Here is a 22,240-nt window from a genome sequence, read left to right on the forward strand (position 1 = left end):
CACTTCTGGTTTATATCTTATGCTGTTACAAGTTCATACTTCAGGTTTTCAGCTGGTCAGCCAGAAGGGATTAGGAAGAGACCTCCCCTCCCCCCCCGGGTATTCTAGGTTTTTTTGTTTTTTAATCTTTTTCCTCTAAAAGCATCAAAAATGGCCACAGATGGATGTGGGCCAGGGCTCTGACATGGCATCAAGCAGTCTCTTTCTCTGGTGCATAGCTGACCGGTTCTTGCTCCTATGCTCAGGCTCTAACTGATCACCATATGTGGGGTCAGGAAGAAATTTTCCTCCAGGTCAGATTGGCAGTGACTGGGGGGAGGGAAGGAATCAGTCACATTCCTCATTATGTGGCTACAGCATTCCCTGTTCTCAGCATGTGATACATAATAATTTAGTCTCCTAGGGGCTGCAATACTTTGGTCTACTTTCAGTTGCTGTGTTTAGTGTGTGGGTGATGGTGAGGTGGTACTGACACTGTGATACACAGGAGGTCACACTAGATCTGATAGTCCCTTCTGGCATTGAATTCTGACTCTATTCTAGTGGATTGGATGCAACTGGATCACTTTTCGAGGTTTTTACCACCAATATGGAGCTCCTATATGGCCAAAGAGCGGGTGTTGGCTTGTTTGCTTCTTTAGAATTTGGTAGGAACTCTAAAATTTTGAAAAATAATTGTTCAGGTTTAAATGAAAAAGTGGATATTTCAACATTTCCCACAGAACAGGCATTCTGAAAAAAAACCTTCAGTCTAGGGTACGTCTATACTTACCTCCGGGTCCGGCGGTAAGCAATCGATCTTCTGGGATCGATTTATCGCGTCTTGTCTAGACGCGATAAATCTACCCCGGAAGTGCTCACCATCGACGCCGGTACTCCTGCTCGGCGAGAGGAGTACGCGGAGTCGACAGGGGAGCCTGCCTGCTGCGTGTGGATCCGCGGTAAGTTCGAACTAAGATAGTTCAACTTCAGCTATGTGAATAACGTAGCTGAAGTTGCGTATCTTAGTTCAAAGTGGGGGGTTAGTGTGGACCAGCCCTTAGTGTTTTTTTTTTTTTTTTTTTACTAATCGAAATGGTTTGATTTTGACTTAGCAGCTTTTACTCAGAGTGAAACATCTTACTTTCTTCTTAAAAGTACCTCCTGTTTTAATGAAACAGTTTGGCACTTTTAACAAGAACATTAGAAAAACACTCACTAAAAATTAGAGAAGCAGCTGTTCAATATCCTTGTATTAAGCTTGGAATTTTTCCAGGCTATTTTATTTTCTTGTTAAAAGCATCAAACTGTTTCATAACAATCAACACTTTTGAACACGAAAATAGTAGTAAAATATCTTAATTAGAGTAACAGCTTTTTTAATAAAAAGAAAAGTAAAATAAGCCAGACCAAGTATGGAGCCAGCCAGAGGAGCTGCTGGACAGCACCAAGACTCCTTAGGCAGGTGACTGAGGAGAAGGGAGACTCCTTGGGCTGCAAAGAATTTTACAGAAAGTGGGTTTGTGCCTTTTGGGTTATTTGGCATTTAAAGAAGGCCTACATTTACTTTAAGGTAAAGAGCCCTTTAAGCTAGGAAACATGAATTTAAGCCTCCATAAGCTGAAGTATTTTTGCTTGCAAAGGTGGGAGTTGAAGGTAGTTATGGGAAATATAAACCTAATTCTGTGAATAACTGCATGTATGTATAGAAGATATAAACCAATATTATTTTCAAGTGGCACAGACTATACAGTTAGTTTTAAGGCAACGAGAGCAGCCCACTACAAGATCACCTGATGGGAAAAGAAATTCTTCAAATGGCCTCTGCACAGGGATGTGCAACTTGCCATCCATGGCAAAATGGGCTGAGTCCATCGTGAAGAACTCAGGTTACAGATTAACCTTAGTTTCCCAATTTTCCACCTTGCTTTCTATCATGATCATCACCCTATTGTGTTGACTCTTCGATGCAGTATTGTCATGGAACAAAAACACCACCATGGCTCCATGCTACTACGTAGGACAGGAAATAAGACAAGCTCCACTCTGATGAATGTTTTTAGTAGCTCATGAGAGGGGAAAGTAAACACACAACAGAAAGTCTTAAGTTTTACATAATCATTTAAGTTATACGTAAAAAGTGATTTACAAGTATATGCAAAATTAAAAAAAGAACCATAAGATTAAGGATGAGCTGAGATTTCATTTTTAAAACACCCTTTTTTGTTCATCTGTATTTATCAAAACTAAAAAAAAAAATCACAAAGCAGTATCTTTATAAAATATGCAAATACTAATATTTAGTTACATAGCCATGATAACTTTAGGTGCAAAGCAAAACACAAAGTGGAATGTTAATCATGCCCATCCACATCTTCCTTCCTCTTCAATTAGATGCTCATAACACACTGTATGAACTGAAAGAAAACAGGCATCCCTGTTAAATAAGTGCAGGGGAACACAAATAACCCCCCCCCCCCCCGACGTTGCTTGAAATGTTCTCCACATATACTCATTGACCTCAACTCCATTTTCCACAAACTATCTTCAGCCAAACAAGGCACAATCAGGGAGCCACGCCCAAGGAGGCTACCAGAGCATCAGAGTAAGCTAAAAAAAGCTTACAAGGGCATGAGAGCTTTACTGAGGGGAAGCCAAGCCAACCCGGAGGAGTGAAACAGAAACCTAGCTATACCTGGATCCCAGCACAGAAAGCACATGATATTTTGAAAATCTATAACATCTACTGTCTCTGAGGGAAGAGTGACGAGCATGCACCACCATGTTTTTTCCCTCCACAATTGGTTGGGGGGGGAGAGCGGATGGTAAGAGACAACTTTCTCAATGCTTATTCTATCCGTGGACTCTCAGCTACAATAGTAAATAAGGGTGCCAATTGTAATAGTCTTTAGTGTAATGATTTTTTGGCTCCAGTCTTAAGTACTTTTTCTTTAATTACAATTTTAGCTAGGAGTAAACAAATGTCTTAGGTGCACTTACATCATCATACTGGAAATTGACAACACCCTGCTGGGCTGTGTCCCTTCTTCGAAAACTGTCTGCAAAAATATATAAAGAATTGTGTATTACTGGAATCAGTGGAAGCACTGTATTTTATCAATACATTGAGTATTTAGATGCTATCCTTCTGATTAAAATTGACCCTCCTTTATTACTAAGCTGCATTTGCAAAGAGAAAAAAAAAAAATCCTGAAGTCTACTTAAAATTTGTTGCTTATAAGCACTGCTCAGTTGGCACAAGGTTTTCATGTGCCAGTTTGTCCAAAGGCCAGTTTTAATTCTCAGCAAAGACCTGGAGACTGGTTTTGTGAGGATTAATAGGTCTCTTTCTAATGCAGAAGAGCTCTGATGTCATCAAATAATTAACACTCTACACCTTCTACTGTGAACACTGGTTCAGCAGAGTAGGCTGTGGCCCTCTTATAATGCACTATGTTCATAATGCTTCCTCCAGTAGCGAAACTTTCTTATGGGACAGGAGCAAGATGGGAGAGAAGAGCTGAAGAGAGCAATGGAGAGGGTTTTGGAGAAAGGGTGACAGCAAGAAGTTAAGGGGGAGAATGACAAGAGAACAAACTAAAAATAGAAGAAATAAGGAAAGATGTGGGAAGATAATAGATAAGGTCAGACAGGAAAAGACTCATACTACTGTTGAAACTCCCAAGATGGTAATGAATAGTTGAAGAGACTTCTGCTCTGGCTAACAAAACAATCTTTATAACAGCTGCTATGGTTATGTGATGTGGTATAAAAGTTGGTTTTCCTGAAGTGATTAAGCCATTTCAGAAGAGGACAAATGGGAGAACTTCAATAATAATATATGGTATCAGCTCTGACTGAAAATGGCTAATCTGCTGTAGGAAGAGCCAACTCCTGGGATTAAGAGGTTAAAGTTTTCTGGGACACCTTAGATTAAACTGATTTCATAAAATAAAAATGTATTACCAGATGCTTCTCTATAACATACCAGTGAGAGCTCTGAGTTTTACACAGCAGGCAATGTAATCATCAAATGTAATCTTCCCATGGGTGCTGTATCGTTTTGCGACTGCAGTCACTGTCTGTGGGCTCAACCTAAATCCTAATTGAAAGAGTCAGGAAAAATAGTGAAATGACAACCAAGTTACAGAGATCCAAGGCAGTTTTTATGGGAAGATTTGTTGTGTGCCAGTTTATGCAAAACATTGTTATGTTGGGAAATCCCACCATGTCAATGTCATGATATTAGAAGCAGGGGAAATTTCAACAGCCAGTAATAGGGAAGTTTCACAATTTACCCATAGTTGTCAAGGCTTTCTGCAACTCTTGAGGATCCACTGTACCACTTCTGTCACTGTCAAAACTTATGAAGTGTTGTCTCCACCCGTTCAACACAGCCCAGAGCTCTTTAAATTCATTGAATCCCAATGTACCAGACATATCCCTCTGAACCATGGCTAAGGAAAAAATGTTTAATTCTAAGCAAGTGCTAAATATTCCTCAATTAGGATCTATATTTAGTCATGCAAGATTGAAATTTATTTACTTAAGTGTGGGAAATAAAGGGTATCTTTAATTCCTCCCCCCCCCCCCCCATTGTGCTAGTGTTACCCTCCTCTAGATCACAAAACTATCCAAGAGCTCTGGCAGACAGAATACTTTTGGCTAAAAGTCAGCAATCAGAAAGCCAAAGGGCCTCCTCCATCCATTTGAAAAAGAAATACAGCATCGCCTCTCTGGTGCTGTACTGCTTCCATGCAGTTTTCATCATTAGTTTTGTCCAAACATCAGAAAAGCTAGCAATAAAATAAAGGCTTGTGCATATACTAGTATTTGATCTCCTAAAAATAAGAGATTTGTTTTGCAGGTCATGTACTAAGAGTAAAATAAGAAAATTAAAGTAGATAGAGTCCTGCAAATCCGTGGATATCTGCTTTATATCTGCGAATGTGGTTGTATTGTTTATCATCTTTGCGGATTGCATGTGGATCCAAATTTTTTTTATCTGCACAGGGCTTTAACAGTGAGACAGGGTGATGTGGGTGTGGATAAATATAAAATTAATTATTGTGGATGCAGATCCAAATTTTTGTATCCGTGCATACTCTAAAGGTAGAGGACCAAAGAACTATAGGGAAGTTAATCATCTAAATATTTTGTCAGTGGCGAGCCTACAAGTCCTAACACCTCTTATTTTATTTCTGATAATGTCTTGCAGCAAAGCATTTGGAATATCAGTTATAGTTCCAATAGTGTACAAAAGAAACCAACCCTCCTCTTGTATTTTTCCCTTCTCATTTCTTTGGAATTTTGAGTTAGAAAATGAAGGAATATTTTTAAGCTTTGTGTTCTGTCAGTCACAAAAATCAACTATCGGTATGCTAAATATCAAGTGATCTATCAGTGCAGGGAGTACCAATTAGTCACATCAGTTCAAAGAAAGTTTATAAATTAACACAGTAGAACCCCTATTTTTTCTATTGGGTATTCAGTTCATAATATCAAACATCTCAGAATTACATAGGTATAATGCATAAGTTAATTGTTCATAACAAATGTATACAGGTTTTTTTGTTTTTTTTAATTGCATCTCTTTGACAAGACTACGGTTTGGAGGCAAACGTGTAGCCACTTGAATGCTGGCTGAAGGACTGAAGTCACATTCTGTGGCAGAAAAAGGACTTGGCCAGCAAAAGAAAGAAAAAAAAGATTAACATAACCCATCATTCATAGGATTGATGTTCATAAAATAGTGGTTCTAATGTAGCTAATCCTCCCAATTCCAGTTGTGTGTTAGAGCTATACTACCTTGGATACTCTTCCATGGAGTTTTTCTACTTAATAACAAATAACTAGCAACTCATTCTGCCTAAAGGTTAACCAATGTGTTTATAAAAGCAGTTCAAGCCAGAGGTTTCATGTTAATGCAATTATAGGCAGGCCTGATAGCACCACATACTAAGGTTGCCTGACCCTTTCCATTATAACATCCTGTTTTCAGTTACTTACAACTTTGCCAATCTCTAACCATTTGGTCTGAAATTTTCCAGAACAAAAGCCTGGAAAACTTCAGCCAAAATGGTTCAGCTATTTCTGAAAATGAGCCTAGGGAAAAATACATCATTTTGTCCATTATAAAAATTGACAGACATTTCTTTGAACAGCTTTAATGTCCCTATGCTTTGAAATAGGGACTTGAAATCTGGCCGGTGCTTGGCCTTTGTGTCAGAAATGTGTCTTTTAGCATCCCTGTGGAAAAACTGCCCAAATCATGGGGAAAAAAAAACCACAGTTCACACAAGTTCAATAGAGACATCTTAGACTTTAGCAGCTAAAATTTCAAGAATAAGTTATCCAATGATGGGGGTTCCACAACCTCCACTGGAAGCTTATTCCAGAGCTTAACTACCCTTATAGTCTGAACGTTTTTCCTAATAGCTAACCTAAATGTCCCTTGCTGCAGATTAATCACACTACTACTTGTCCTACTTTCAATAGACATGGAAAACAATTTATTACCATCCTCTTTATAACAGCCCTTCCCTTAACATACTTGATTATTGATACCAGGTTCCCCCCCCCCCGCCCAGACATCTTTCCTCAAGACTAAATGTGCCCACTGTAGAAAAAAGTATTACAAGGGGCAGAATTAAGATTGCCTATGCAAACTAATTCTGGTATTTCTTAATATATGAGTACCTGATTTTGCAACCTTAATGTTCTTTTAGCAGTTTCCTTTTGTAATAATTATACAGTACACACAAGACAAAGGATACATCCAGCATAGAAACCATGAGCCTGCACGTCTCTAGGTTGAAAGCTGTTTAAATGAGGGGGAAAAATAGATTAGTAGCAGTAAATATGAATTACTGATTTCTCAGTTTGGTTTCATAATATATACATGAAATAAAACATCACTCCCACTGGAAAGCTGCAGTCTTGCAATTAGCAATCTCACTCTGATTCAAATAAAGAAAAGATCTTCTATTCTGAGGTGGGTGGTGCAAGAGGTGGTTATTTTAGCCTGTTATTTTTGGAATCCAGTCTTAAATTACAAATTAGATAAATTTTAGTCAATCTCAACTCATGTAAGCTTTTGGCTACATCAAAATGGGCAGTCTGATCAGGACAGTAATAGCACTGTAAACTCTACCAGCCTAGACTGGAGTCAAACTGTTGGAAAACAGAATGTTTCACATCTAGACCATTACTGGTGGCCTGAGCAATTCAGCTCTACTCACAACACAAATTTAACTTTGTGGACACCATATATAGGTACTTGGATCATCAAGTCTACTCACAGCATTCTTTGGTGATCAATAGATGCATGCGGGTGTCACTTTCCTAAATGTTTTAACATTGGTCATCTTAATATTTTATAATGTTGTTGAACTAGTTTATTTTGAACTTCTCAAAAGCTTGACACAGAGCTGTTTTCTTGAATCTGATCACCGGCCTCTAACTGCGCTTTAAGTTGTTTTGTTACTGTAAGTACAAGACTTTAGACACCATGAATGTGTGTCAACTCTGCAAAGTAACTTTGTGAAAAATGGCACATTCTTACAAAACAGATCTGTTCTTGGTGGATTCAGAATTATACCTGCTTGCTTGAGAATCCACACTAATCTTGTCATTAGTCTCGCTGCATGTCAGATTAGTTAAGAAAACATAGTAGCTCATTTGGAATTTATGTTCTAAGAGAAATGGGGCTGCACAGGTGTAAAAGAGGGGAGAATTTGGCCCACAGAATCTTCATTATTGGTGATGATCCAAGCAGTGGGGGGGGGAGGGGAGGGGGCAGAGCTTGACTTTCATTTCCCAAGTTTCCAAAGCAGGCAGCAAGAAAAATCTTTATTTGTAACTGTACAAGTTAGAGTTGGACTCACTGAGAGGAAAACATGGAATCACTCCATGATACTTTTATAGTACCTTTTCAGAACACAGCTTCACATTAAAGAATCTGCACATTTGTTTTAAATTTCAAAAGTCAGTTGCATGAACTTTAAGATTAGGAAGGTCTAAATTTAACTTTAGTACTTTCTGTCTGTAGTGTCTAAAGATCATCAACCCAGATTTGTAGTCTGAGTTATAGCCTTCACTCCAGATTTCTTTACTGCTCAGGATAAAAATTAAAATATAATTTTGGGAACTTCTATAGAAGTTTCCTCATTGTAACCACCTACTCAGGGTTGTGAAACCTCTAGGACTGTCCTGGAGGCTCCAGGAATTAAAGATTAATCTTTAATTAAAGATTGTCATGCAATGTAACCTCCAGGAACACATCCAACAAAAATTGGCAGCCCTACACCTACTAAATATGCTTGTAAACACATGGGGCTCAACTCAACTGAAGATATGTCAGCTTCTGCTATAAACCCTCTATCTTTGTATGAAGAGTATCATGCAGACAAGATCAATATTAAAAAAGGTCCTAGGTCATCAAATTCATCTGTTTGACGTAGTAATCAATAAAACCTGTGTTGCTCAAACAGCTGATGACAGGATTAGGTGTAAAACTCCTTCACTGGAGTTCTATAGAGATGAATATCTAGTCAAATAGATGTTGCCACTGAGTTGCAGAAAGACCACTTCTGAAACATGAACTCTTTTACACACTACCATTTAGAATTCAGAATTCTAAGCATTAATTTTTGGAGAGTGGCTGTTCTGAGTTAAAACTTACCCAACATCTGAAACAGACAGATATCTCCTAGACAGCCAAATACTGTAGAGTGAAAAATCAACAAGATACTTACTTAAGCCCCTGAATTCTGTGACAGACTAATTAGAGAAACTGTATCAAAAAGTCCTTGAACTGATCCTCTGAAAATCTAGTACTAAACACACTCAAGGAACCAGGGGCCTAGGGATGAAAAGAGAATTCAGACCTTCTCAATAAAAGGCCTGTTCCAAGGGGACCTTTTATGCTGGTTTCTAATGGATTCTGTGGAAGGATCTCATTTATTGAATCTGGGTATCCACAACACTTGGTCCAACATAAATCTTAATTGTACATTGGAATACCACATTCACAAAATTATTAGGGCTGTCAAGCAATTAAAAAAATTAATTGTGATTAATCACACTTAATAGAATACCATTTATTTAAATATTTTTGGATGTTTTCTACATTTTCAAATATATTGATTTCAATTACAACACAGAATTGAAAGTGTACAATATAAAGTGAGCTTTATATTGATTTGATTACAATTATTTGCACTGTAAAAAACAAAAAATAGTAATATTTTGCAATTCACCTAATACAAGTACTGTGGTGTAATCTCTATCATAAAAGTTGAACTTACATGTACAAAATAAACTGCATTCAAAAATAAAACAATGTAAAATTTTAGCGCCTGCAAGTCCACTCAGTCCTACTTGTTGTTCAGCCAATCGCTCAAACAAGTTTGTTTACATTTGCAGGAGATAATGCTGCCCGCTTCTTGTTTACAATGTCTCCTGAAAGCGAGACAGGCATTCTCATGGCACTGTCGTAGCCAGCGTCTCAAGATATTTACGTGCCAGATGTGCTAAAGATTCATATGTCCCTTCATGCTTCAACCACCATTCCAGGGGACATGCGTCCATGCTGATGACTGGTTCTATTTGATTACAATCCAAACAGCGTGGACCGACGCATGTTCATTTGCATATCTGAATCAGATGCCACCAGCAGAAGGTTGATTTTTCTTTTTTGGTGGTTCGGTTTCTGTAGTTTGTGCATCATAGTGTTGCTCTTTTAAGACTTCAGAAAGCACGCTCCACACCCTGTCCCAATCAGATTTTTGGAAGGTACTAGAGATTCTTAAACCTTGGGTCGTGTGCTGTAGCTATCTTTAGAAATTTCATATTGGTACCTTCTTTGCATTTTGTCAAATCTGCAGCGAAAGCATTCTTAAAATGAACCAGATGTGCTGGGTCATTCAAGACTGCTATAACACGAAATATATGGCAGAATGCAGGTAAAACCGAGCAGGGGACATACAATTCTCCTCCATGGATTTCAGTCAAATTTAATTAACACTTTTTTTTTTTTAATCTAGTGTCATCAGCATGGAAACGTCCTCTGGAATGGTGGCCGAAGCACAAAGGGACAAACAAATGTTTAGCATATCTGGCAAGTAAATACCTTGCAATGTCAGCTAAAAAGTAGGAGTGTTGCCAGCAGATCAAGAGAAGTGATTATTCCCTCTATTTGGAACTGGTGAGGCCACATCTGGAGTACAGCATCCAGTTTTGGGTCCCCCACTACAGAAAGGATATGGACAAATTGGAGAGAGTCCAGTGGAGGGCAATGAAAACCATTAGGAGGCTGGAGCACATGACTTATGAGGAGAGGCTGAGGAAACTGGGCTTATTTAGTCTGCAGAAGAGAAGAGTAAGGGGGGAATTTGAAAGCAGCCTTTGACTACCTGAAGGTGGGTTCCAAAGAGGATGGAGCTAGGCTGTTCTCAGTGGTGGCACATGACAGAACAAGGAGCAATGTTCTCAAGTTGCAGTGGGGAAGGTTTAGGTTGGATATTAGGAAAAACTATTTCACTAGGAGAGTGATGAAGCACTGGAATGGGTTACCTAGGGAAGTGGTGGAATCACCATCCTTAGAGATTTTAAAGGGCCGGCTTGATAAAGCCCTGGCTGGGATGAGTTAGTTGGGGTTAGTCAATTACAACACAGAATACAATATATATGAAAATGTAGAAAATCATCCAAAATATTTAATAAATTTCAATTGGTATTCTATTGTTTAACAGTGCAATTAAAACTGCAATTTAATTGACTTTTTTTAAGTTAATCGCATGAGATAACTGCAATTAATTGACAGTCCTAAAAATTATCTAATAGTAATGTACTTGCTAGCCTACTTGATAACACAAACTAAATTTGGTGAAACATTAGCAGTTCCAGGTGAGCCAATAGGAAGCGAGAAGACAAAACTAAAATCCTTCTCTAAAGAAGTGTTCTCGGGGCCAACTACTCCCTATGACTAAGTTCTTGCAGCATAGTGCATATGACTCCAGAGTGGAACGTTTGGAAGCAGTTAGACTACTTTCAAAAACAAATGCAAGTACTTCTTACCATGTGAACTTAATAACTATGCAGACAGTACAACTAATGATTGTCTAATATGAATCAAATATACTTTTATTTAAATTGTCAACTTACGTTTATACCCTCCTGCTATACCCGACTGGGTCAGACATCTCTGCAGCTCATCAGCATCTATTTGTCCATCCTTTTGAAAACAGAAAAGTAGGCTTGGAAAAGTTAGCTTTTCATCAGTAAATGTCGATAAACTTTCACATCACAATCCATGTTCACTGATAAACCTATGCATGGAACCTTATACAAAAGACTGGCTCTACTGAGTGTACTAATTTCAATTTAATTTAAATTCACTCCAAATTATTTTATCTGTTGATTCATAGAGTTTAAGACCAGCATGGACCACTAGATCATCTAGTCTGACCTCCTGTATATCACAGGCTATTTAAATATCACCCAAATACCTTTGTCGTGCCCAATGACCTCAGTTAAACTAAAGCACTTTAATCCTCAGAAAACTGAACTGTTGCATGCCATAGGCAGAGAACAGAAAATACTAACATGCCATCAATGTCCCTGCGAGAGCAGGGAATTCGTTGGGTGAAACAAGTCCAGATGATTCTACCAGGAGATCCATGCCGCGGAGGTGAAAAAAACAGCAAGGTCCTAGCTGATCTGAGTGGAGGGAAAATTCCTTCCCAACCCCAAATCCAGCAATCAGTTTGACCCTGAACATATGAGCAAGACATCAGCAAGGCATCAGAAGATTCTCTGTACCGCCTCGAGCACCACTCCACCCAAACTGGTATCCCATCTCTAGTTATGTTCAATCTGATCCTTCAGAGGAAGGAGAAAGACATTCCCAAGATTACAAATGTGCATGGGGGATGACGACTCCTTCCTTATCTCCTGAAGCATGAGATAAGATTAGTTGTTACCATAATATATAACTAAAAGTGCAATGAACTTGTTGAGGACAACATAGGCAGTCCTGGTTTAAAGATTTGCATTCTAGTTTCTATAACAGGACTCTACAAAACAAAGTAAACTACATCAGATAACATACATCCCCACTTCCCGAGATAGACATTAGATTGACAGTTCAAAAAAAGTTGTTTGGAACAGTGAATTGTTAATAGAGCAAATTAAAGCAGAAAGCAAAATATTTTAAAGTAATAAAACAGAAAAAATACCTATCTGCTCAATTAGGAATACGATTTCCTTCCAAAGCATCCCTCTCAAGGCCAGTTAGAGATTATGAACAACTGCCAAGTCAGGTAAAGCAATGAGCTGTCAAAAGTGGAGTTGGAATTGTATGTCACATTCCTTACACCCACCATTAAAATTCATAAAAAGTTCTAAAGTGCAATTTAACCTCATTCTAAGATTAAATGTTTTTTAGATGCAAATAGACTTGACTGATTCCAGAAGCATTAAGTACTAAAACAAGAGATGTTTTATATTTGAAGCCTATCTAATTTTCCCCAGCATTTTCCAGAGTTTTTATATCTAGTACATATCTAATTTAAGCCTGAAAGAATGATAAACTGCTGACTACAGATGACATCCAGATAACATTATCCAAGAAAGGATACCAGTCCTCAAATTTATAACTATAGTACTTCCAGAAGAGACTAGTGGGGGAAAAACACGTTTATCTATCAACTCCAGATATACTCCTCTGAATATGTCCTGTAAATAAGTGGTTTTTATTCTAGCTGACATTTTACAAGGCCTGACAAAAGGCAATTGTACCTTTTGACCAATTAAATTCATTGCTCCCCAACTTCTAGTATCTTTGGTCTTTAGACCAGTTTTATAGACAGTGCACTATATACACTACTATTATAATACAGGTGTGGTAGAACCATAGGAAAACTCCAGTGTAAGAAATTAAATTACATCAAATCAGTATAAGTGGTCAATCACATTTTTAAAATTCTTTAAATTAAGAATCAAAACAAGAAGCCAATATCTTGACAACCTGAAGATGTGAAGGAGAACTGAAAGAATGGAAATTGGAAACAGAGCTATAAGGCAAGTCCTACGTAAAAAAAAAAAAAAAACTTTAACAGTCCAACTTTACATTAGACAGGGCTTTACAGACAAGCAGTTATAAAATGAACAGCTCCCACAGAGAGACAAATTCAAATCACTGAATGGAGATTCTGAAAAAAAGTTAGTATAGTTTTTTTTTTTTTTAATATCTAAGACATTAACATTCATCTGGTTTTCTCTTAGGATAATTTCCAGTATAAATTTGATATAAAACTCAAATTGATATTGCAGATGTACGACTTCATCTTGTGATAAATATATTGTGAGTCACAACAGGCTGCAAGTGAAAAAGGGCGGTCAAACCAGCTTGAGGTTCTATAATAATTTGACTTGAAAAGTTAGGTGGGTTTGGCTCGTTAAGTATTTTCATGGATGGCCATGTGATACTACTTTAGTCCTGTTCTTTTTATCAATTCAGTCACTCTTTGCTTACAGGTTCATTCATCAAAAGGACTACTACAGATAGATAACAGATTCTTCTTTAGCTCAGTAAGAAACATTTCTAAAGGTCTCTACTTTATTTCAGTGAAGAACCAGATTCCTCACAAATAAGGAGAATCCTTACATATGTACTCATTTGACTACTTGCATGTGGTTTGTTCTAATATCCTCATTTGTCGTCTTTGCTGCCAGAATGCATTGATTCAATAGCGGTGTATTTTTGAAACTATTACACTTTAAGTGTTGCGTAGGTTGTAAGAAGTCAGTTATTGAAAGAGAATAGTGAAAAGGGAGTGGAGACCAAGGGTACTCTGGGATCCTTAACTCTGAATGTCTTGACTTCCACAATTTCACCCTTGAAACTGCATTAATGGGTTTTTGCAAATAAACCAACAGTCTGACAGACAAGTTGTTTACTGAACAGTACATAGGATTTATTAGACAAATGACTAGAAAGATGTAAATCTATTTTGTCAGAGCAATAAAGCCTCTAGCTAGCTTACTTGTTTAAAATAAGTTTTTAAAATGGATTAGAAACTGTTACTTACAGGAATATATAAAAGTTTAAAGACATGTAGAAAATACAAAATTACAGTATACCAAATCCTTAGAGTAATAAATAGGTAGTCAAAACCAGGCATAGAAAAATTAAGATGCAAATATCTTAAAAAAAACAAACAAACAAACAAAAAAAACGGAAACAAACCCCCCCTTCCCCCCCCCCCCCCAAAAAACAAACAAACAAACAAAAAACACAATTCTCCTATACTCTGTTCAGCAAACTACTCCAGGTAGTTCATGCCACCAGGTTCTGGTACTCCTGTGTTCCCATATCTAGTGAAGCCATCCCCTTACATAATGACCTAACTCTTACCTAACCTCTCCTGGCTCTTAATTCCATCCATGCAGCTGACATTTCTGGTTGGATTCTTACACGATAAGTGATGGGCCCTCCCCACCCATGTGTATAGTTTTAAAGTGAGACAGCATAAACTCACAGTATTTAATTCAATTTGACTTGATTCCTCAGCTTGTCCTCATACACAGTTTCAATATGCTAGGAAGTTCTGCTATACATACACCTCTGTGGCAAATACTGATGTCCAATATTTAAGTTGCAATACAATGAGAATAATTTTGTCTTATGCCATAACTTCAACCAAATAGTGTTTTTTGTTTTTTTTTGGGGGGGGGGGGAGAGACATACCTGCCCAGCTACTGCAGCAAAATAACCATACAAAGGATCTTGAGTCTGTCCATGGAACACTGGTCCTCCTGGAGCAGCTCCATACTTTAAAACAAGAAATAGATGATTAAGATGCAATTAATGCTTTTAGTTGACTACAATATTTGTAATCTTACATTTCAGCATCAATTCTGAGTGTCATTTTTATATACACCTTGTCAAAACCTATAACTGCTTTAAAAGAGAGCACACAACTTTGGTGTATATACTTGCTACAATGTAAAGCAGGCCTACATAAAATCTTACATTTGAGTCAGCCCAGTGATCTAACAGTTATAGTAGCACAGACTGCTTAAATTATTCGTACATGGCATCTCCATTACTAAAGGTTTGCAACCATGGTAGCCCATTTTGTACGATCCTCTGCAAATCTAGTCCTTTTGATCCACGCAGGATACCACATTGTCCATCTTCAAAGATCTTCTTTTTCTGTGTTGTTCTCTATCAACGTTCCCTTCAAGTGCCTGTAACATACATCACGCACTGCAAACCCCATCTGTCTTTTCACTAGCACTTGCACAGTTCTCTAGTATGTTTTCACTGGTTACATATTCTATACATGATATTTTCAGAATTCTTCTATAACAACATAATTCAAAGGACTGTAGTTTCTTTGTTTGAATGTCCATGTTTTAGAGCTGTAATGTAACACAGACCAAATGTAGGTTTTTAAGAGTCAGAATCTAGTCTTCAGATTTATATCCCTTCTCCTCAGATATTTATTCTTCCAGAATGTCTCTTTTGCTCTTGTTGTTCTGGTGCTGATTTCAGTATCAGATCTTCCATCTTCTGTAATGATGCTTTCTAAGTAGCAATAATTTCTCACTTGCTGTATGACTGTTCACTAGAATCTTGCATGTTTTCACAGGATCCTTGCACATACCACTATAATTTTTATCTTGTCCACATTCAACTCTAAACCATATGTAACTCCACTAACTTCATCAGACCTCCTTCAGAATCAGCCACCAGAACTGTCAGTTGCATAGCAAATATGCCTAAATTAGGGAGTCAGATTTATACTCTAGTTCAGGGGTGGGCAAACTTTTTGGCCCGAAGGTCACATCTGGGAATAGAAATTGTATGGCAGGCTGTGAATGCTCACAAGGTTGGGGTGTGGGAGGGGGTGAAGGGTCTGGTTGGGAGTGCGCGCTCTGGGGTGGGGCCAGAAATGAGGAGTTCAGGGTGCAGGCGGGGGCTCCAGGCTGGGGGAGTGGGGTACAAGGGTGAGGGCTCTGACTCGGGGTGCAGACTCTGGGGTTAGGCTGGGGATGACGAGTTTGGGGTCATCAGGAGGGTGCTCTGGGTGCTCTGGGCTGGGATTGAGGGGTTTGGAGGGTGGGAGGGGGATTGGGGCAGGGGGATTGGGGTGCAGGAAGGGGTGCAGGCTCTAGCTAGGGATGCGGGCTCTGGAGTGGGGCCAGAAATGAGGAGTTCAGGGTGCAGATGGGGGCTCCAGGCTGGGGGAGTGGGGTACGAGGGCTTGGGGCACAGGCTTTGAGCGGCGCTTATCTCAAGTAGCTCCCGGAAGCAGTGCATGTCCCTTTTCCACACCCTGAGCCAGAGCCCTCACCCTCGTACCCCACTCCTACGCGGAGGCAAGTCCAGGCAGCTCTGCATGCTGCCCCGTCCACAGGCACTGCCCCTGCAGCTCCCATTAGAGCGCCGGAGGGGGCCATTGGAGCGTATAGGAGCCGGAGTGGGGACATGCCGTGGCTTCTGGGAGCCACGTGGTGCGGCCCCCGACCCTGCACCCTGGCTGGAGTGCCAGAGCAGGGCCATCTGGCTGCTTCTGGGAGCCAGATGGAGCGGCCCCCGACCCTGCTCCCCAGCTGGAGCACCGAAGTGGGTCAAGCCTCACATCCCGCTCCCCAGTGGGAGCTCGCGGGCCGGCTTAAAACAGCCTACAGGCAGTAGATTGCCCATCCCTGCTCTAGTGCTTTGAGGTTGAAAGAATGAACGCTGCTTGACTGAGATGACACCACAAATTATTAGTATTCATTTGCTTTAGAGCAGGGGTGGGCAAAATACAGCCCGCAGGCTGGATCCAGCCCCATGTAACGTTTCGGTCTGGCCTGCCAGGCTCTTTGGCTGCCCCCTCGCGATCTCCGGGCCGCTAAAAGTCCCGTGGCACAGCCTTTATTTTTGTAAATAATAGTCTTCGCCCTTTCTACAGTTCTTTTTCAATGTGCTGGTGTTAACGGAAGCCATTGAAATCAGTGAGAGTTGTAGATGCCGAATACCTCAGAAAAGAGGTCTACTTGATTTGAATCCCCTCTCTGCTCCAGCAAATCCAGTTCAAGATATAGTCTTCCATCATCCTCTGTAGAGGTAATAGCATACTAAATGTATCCTTTGTTAAATAAAACTAATTTAGCTAGAATCAAAGCTCTGGTTAAAACGTTAACTAATGTTTTAACCAGAGCTTTGATTCTAGCTAAACTAGTTTTATTTAACAAAGGATAGGCCTATTATTTACAGTCAGCTGCCTGAGCCAGCAGCTTTTTTTATTGCAAGAGGAAAGGGCGAGACTATGGGCTGTGATAGGCCAGTTTCTGGTCCACCAGAGGCAGCAGCAAAAATCCCCCTCTAACCCTAACTATAACAGGAAAATAAAACCATTAACCACCCCAGGCTTGCTACAGAAATGTACTATTCTGACTCATTCTTCTCCCAACCCCCGCAAGCTTGTAAGACTCATGTACTCCAACTAGTTTACCTTTGATCTGAGAACTGTTTACATGATTACACTAACGAGACAAATGCTTTCAACAGGCCTAGGAACCAGTTCAGTCTGAACCATTTTAGAACTAGGGAGGGAACACACTGAGATCAAGCTGGGTGGCTCTTCAAAATCTAGAATCCACTGCTTTTGTGACGGGGGTTAGGGAGTGGGCCCTGCAACTGAAAGCATCTCGATCAGTGCTGGGGGGAGACAGGGGACAAAGGATCTTAAACTAGTTGGGCGTCTAGTGCCGATGGCGTGAACGCCGCGTAGCCCCAGGGCTGGCAGGGAGGATTGATACGCAGGGGAAAGAGGGGTGCTCCCTAGAGGACGGGACAGGGCCGTGCTGTTGCTGGGGGAGTGGATGTTGCACTGATACTTGAGCGTTAGCACTGGCATGTGCCCCGCCAGCTCTGTGGCTGGCCAGAGAAGCCGAGCTCCCTACTACATACACGGCATAGGCCTGCGGAGCGTGTCTGACCCCCCGGGCACCTGCAGCCCGGACACTGCCACGGCCCCGAGTCAGGGGAGGGCGTCTCCTCCCGCCCCTCCCCCAGCACAGCCCGCGGGGGGGGCTCCTCTCGCCCCGCAGCACCGACACCCGAGCGGGGCGCCCGGCGGGAGGCTCGTCCCAGCCCCTCAACGCCCCGCTGCAGGGCCCCGGGCCGCGCTTACCCCGCCCTGGTAGTAGCCGCCTCCGGCGCCGGGGTGCCCAGGATACGCCATGTCTAGCGCGCCGCGGTCTGCTGCTGCCCCTCCCAGCTGCACCACAGGCCGGGCGGGGACGCCCGGGTCACACCATCTCCGGGGGCGGTCCGGAGCAGGGCGCACTACTTGCGGCACCGCTTCTCCCTTCCCTCCTGCGGGGTGTGAGCGACTGCGAATCGCTGAGAGGCTGCGCGGTTTCTTGCTCTGTTAGACCCCCATTTTAGGAAAGTATTCCCTTTGGCTCGCTCAGAAGAGAGAGAACACCCCTCCGCTGTAATGGTACAGGCCAAAGCCCCAGCGGGCGGGTTGTTTTTTTTTTTTAAACAAAAACTTTATCCACACGCAGGCGCAGCTCGGGGAGCGCTGCGCCCTCTCAGTGTGCGAGGGGCTGTGTGCCGGCGCTGCGCAACGCAGCCTGCAGCCTGGCCTGGGACCCGGCTTAAAAAGCAACTTTATTGCTCATGCTGGACAAGAAGGGGGGGGGGGGTGCGCGATAATTGGCTGCTGCTGCTAGACCAGGGGTCGGCAACCTTTCAGAAGTGATGTGCCAAGTCTTCATTTATTCACGCTGATTTAAGATTTCGCGTGCCAGTAATACATTTTAACATTGTTAAGGTCTCTTTCTATAAGTCTTTAATATATAACTAAACTATTGTTGTATGTAAAGTAAATAAGGTTTTTAAAATGTTTAAGAAGCTTCATTTAAAATTAAATTAAAATGCAGAGCCCCCCCCCAAACCAGTGGCCAGGACCCAGGCAGTGTGACCTTTGGCATAGGTGCCATAGGTGGCCTACCCCTGTGTTAGACTACGGCAGTGTTGCCAACTCTTGCAATTTTATCCAGATTCTCATAATACTTAGTGGTTTTTTTCTTAAAGCTCCAGCTCCTGGGGTCATGTGAGAATCTCTGCAACCATGTTTTTAAAAGACGTTTCTAGCGTGGTTGTAAGAGAGCTTGAAAATGTGACTGATGTGTACCCTAAGGGCTCAAAATCTAGAAGGACAAAAAAGAGATGCTGCCAAATTGATTATGTTTTAAAAATCTCATATTTGAAATTATTTTTGAACAGAGTTTGCATATTACTGACTATTAGTAACCACAAGCATTCACAAATTATGAGCCAGACTCTCAAAATCATGAGATTGGCTTAAGTGGTATAAGACTTTGGAAACAATATACTTTAGATTCTTTTGTGTTGTTTGTTTTGTTTTTATTTTGTTTCTGACCCTTTAGCTTTGACAACTTTGAGCTTTCTCTGAAATCATGAAGGCCATAGACTTTTCTTAAAAAATAAATAAAAAATCTATGCTGAGATTCTCACATAGGACTACAAGAGCTGGAATTTAAAGAAAAATACAAGATATTGTGAGAACTGACAACAGAGTATTGTGAAGGAAAAGTTCTGACCATCATCTTTTCATGGTCTGTGCTTAATAAAACATATTAATCATGTAAATAATATTGAGAATAATAATGAAAATACACCTGAAAAACAGTGAATATAAAAGTGCAAATAATCCCCCTGTTCATAATCAATATCAATGAAAACAAAAAATCTAATATAGAAATGAGTTCATCTTGCTCTACATGGGTTCCAGACTTTTTGGGGCAATAAGTATTCATTTAAATAGACCAAATTATTACCCTATCCAATGCAGTAACACATGGCCACAGCTGGGTCAGCTGTGCATGTTATAACCTGTTGCTATCAGGCTGGGAGTGGGAGCCGATCAAGTAATATGATGAGTTAGAATTACTGTTTAGGCAATAGTAGCATTCACAGTGTATTAGCAGGCAGTTTCCAAACACATAGGACAACAGTCCCAGTACTAAGCAGTGTACAGTTTTAAAAGGAATGTATACAGTTGAATGGGAGCTGCTGGCTCCTCATTTAAGAGGCCCCTCATTTAAAATGGCAGCCGACGGTACCAGTTGCAAAAGCCAGATACTTATCGTGTCCCCTCATCTACTAAAGTTTGATTCTTTCCTTAACACAGTGTTCTCCAGCAATTCATTCAGACTAATATTACAGGACTAGAAACGGTATTAGTGGTATTCCAGACATCAGAGACTTTAAATGAGGAAGCTAGAGGTGATTCCTCTTATTATTCTTTAGCTTATATGTTAGAAAAAATTAACATGCATACTACTGAGAATCACAGCCCCTTTCCCAGGTCATGTGGAAAGAGTAAAATTGAAGGGCTATTGGTCAAGCCTAGAACAAGGCATAGTTCTGGCAGATCTGGTGAAAGGTCCAAAATATAATACAAAAAGTTAATTCAACCTCATATGCAGTGTTTTAGTAGCCATGTTGGTCCCAGGATATTAGAGAGACAGGGTGGGTGAGGTGATATCTTTTATTGGACCAACTTCTGTTTGTGAGAGAGAGAAGCTTTCGAGCTTACACAGATTTCTTCTTCATGTCAACCATTCATTCAACCTTGGCATGCCTTCTTTACTACGTAGCTCTTCCAGTGGTGTTCTATTCTTACCTACAGCATCCTTGCTATTCTATTCTTTAGCATCTTTAACATTAGCATTCACGGATCACGAATTGAATGAGAGTCAACAATGTGATGCAGTTGTGAAAAATGTTAATATTTTGGCTGAATTAACAGGAGTGTTGTTTATAAGACACGGGAGGGAATTGTCCATTCAGCACTGGTAGAGTTCTGGGCACGACACTTTAGGAAAGATGGGGACAAATTGGACAGAGTTAGGAGGAGAGCAATAAAAATGATAAAAGAGTTAGAAAATCTGACCTTGAGGAAATGTTAAAAAAAAAACTACGCATCTTTAGTCTTGAGAAAAGAAGACAGGGGAGATCTTATAATAGTCTTCAAATGTTAATGAAAGGTCTGATATAAAGAGGAAAGTGATCAATTGTTCTCCATATACACTGAAGGTAGGACAAGAAGTAATAGGCTTTATCTGCAGCAGGGGAGATTTAGGTTAACTATTAGGAAAAACTTTGTAACTATAAGGGTAATTAAGCTCTAGAACCATCTTCCAAGAGAGTTTGTAGAATACCTGTAATTGGAGGTTTTAAAGAACAGTTTGGACAAACACCTGTCAGGGATGGTCTAGGTTACTTTGTCCTGCCTCAGTGCAAGAGGCTGGACTCAATGTTTTCTTGAGGTCCTTGTCAGTCCGACATCCCTATAATGCGATGATCTCACAAATAGATGTATACCAGGGGTCGGCAACGTTTGGCACATGGCTTGCCACGGTAAGCACCCTGGCGGACCAGGCCAGTTTATTTACCTGCTGACGCGGCAGGTTCGGCCGATCGCAGCCCCCACGGGCCACGGTTCGCCATCCCGGGCCAATGGGGGAGGCGGGAAGCCGCGGCCAGCACATCCCTTGCCCGCGCCGCTTCTCGCCGCCCCCATTGGCCCGGGATGAGTGGGGGCCGCGATCGGCCGAACCTGCCACGTCAGCAGGTAAATAAACTGGCCCGGTCCGCCAGGATGCTTACCCTGGCGAGCCACGTGCCAAACATTGCTGACCCCTGATGTATACACTTTTACAAGATTTGCCGTTTGCCAGCCTCTTAATCTGCTGGCTCATAGAACAAGATACATTGATCACTTTGGAGAATGAGCATTAGTTAAGTAACAATACTAAATCAAAGAAAAAGTCTGGGCTTGTGATAATACGGAAGAATCATAGGAAGAGTTTTTGCCTACAAAGAACACTGTTGCCAATATAATATTCATAGTAACAAGATTTCAAGAAACACCATCCAAATTGTCACCCTTGTTTGCAGTCTCAATGATGAGAGTGTAAAGGCACACAGCACTGAAAACTCCTGACAATCGTTTCCTTCTTCAGGCTTAATTTTCAGAAGATGGCAACATAGTGGGGTAGGAAAGAAGAATATAGATTTGGCTGGTTTGCTAATAAGTCTAAATCAAAAATATGGATTATTACACTGATGTGCTGGCAATAATTTCACAAGAGGTTCCTAGAAACATAGCCCATGATAAACCCTCTGTTCACATGAGTGCTCTTTCAGGGAGCTGAAGGACTAGGG

General features: G+C 40.7%; 1 protein-coding gene across 2 annotated transcripts; it reads right to left on the bottom strand.

Annotated features, from left to right (window-relative positions):
* Positions 1-2,082: 2,082 nt before the first annotated feature.
* Positions 2,083-18,249, bottom strand: SRI (sorcin). Of its 2 annotated transcripts, XM_034760386.1 has the most exons (9): positions 18,171-18,249; positions 14,732-14,815; positions 11,146-11,215; positions 8,663-8,704; positions 6,756-6,799; positions 4,278-4,425; positions 3,968-4,081; positions 2,980-3,038; positions 2,083-2,396 (listed from the first exon to the last, which is right to left on the bottom strand). In XM_034760386.1, the coding sequence occupies exons 1-9, from the start codon at positions 18,219-18,221 to the stop codon at positions 2,370-2,372; spliced, it is 639 nt and encodes a 212-aa protein (XP_034616277.1). In that variant the 5' UTR covers positions 18,222-18,249; the 3' UTR covers positions 2,083-2,369. The 2 variants fall into 2 exon arrangements, with proteins under 2 accessions (XP_034616277.1, XP_034616278.1); XM_034760387.1 differs by lacking the exon at positions 8,663-8,704.
* Positions 18,250-22,240: the final 3,991 nt, after the last annotated feature.

Source organism: Trachemys scripta, chromosome 2, assembly GCF_013100865.1.
Source record: "Trachemys scripta elegans isolate TJP31775 chromosome 2, CAS_Tse_1.0, whole genome shotgun sequence".
Classification (NCBI taxonomy): domain Eukaryota; kingdom Metazoa; phylum Chordata; order Testudines; family Emydidae; genus Trachemys; species Trachemys scripta.

Bases quoted from the DNA above. Each gene is read 5' to 3' on its own strand.
- SRI (XM_034760386.1), bottom strand. From the start codon at position 18,221: ATGGCGTATCCTGGGCACCCCGGCGCCGGAGGCGGCTACTACCAGGGC. The intron at 14,816-18,170 runs GTAAGCGCGGCC...CTTGTTTTAAAG, and splicing joins GCGGCTACTACCAGGGCGGG to TATGGAGCTGCTCCAGGAGG. The intron at 4,082-4,277 runs GTAAATTGTGAA...TCTTTCAATTAG, and splicing joins GAAAGCCTTGACAACTATGG to GATTTAGGTTGAGCCCACAG.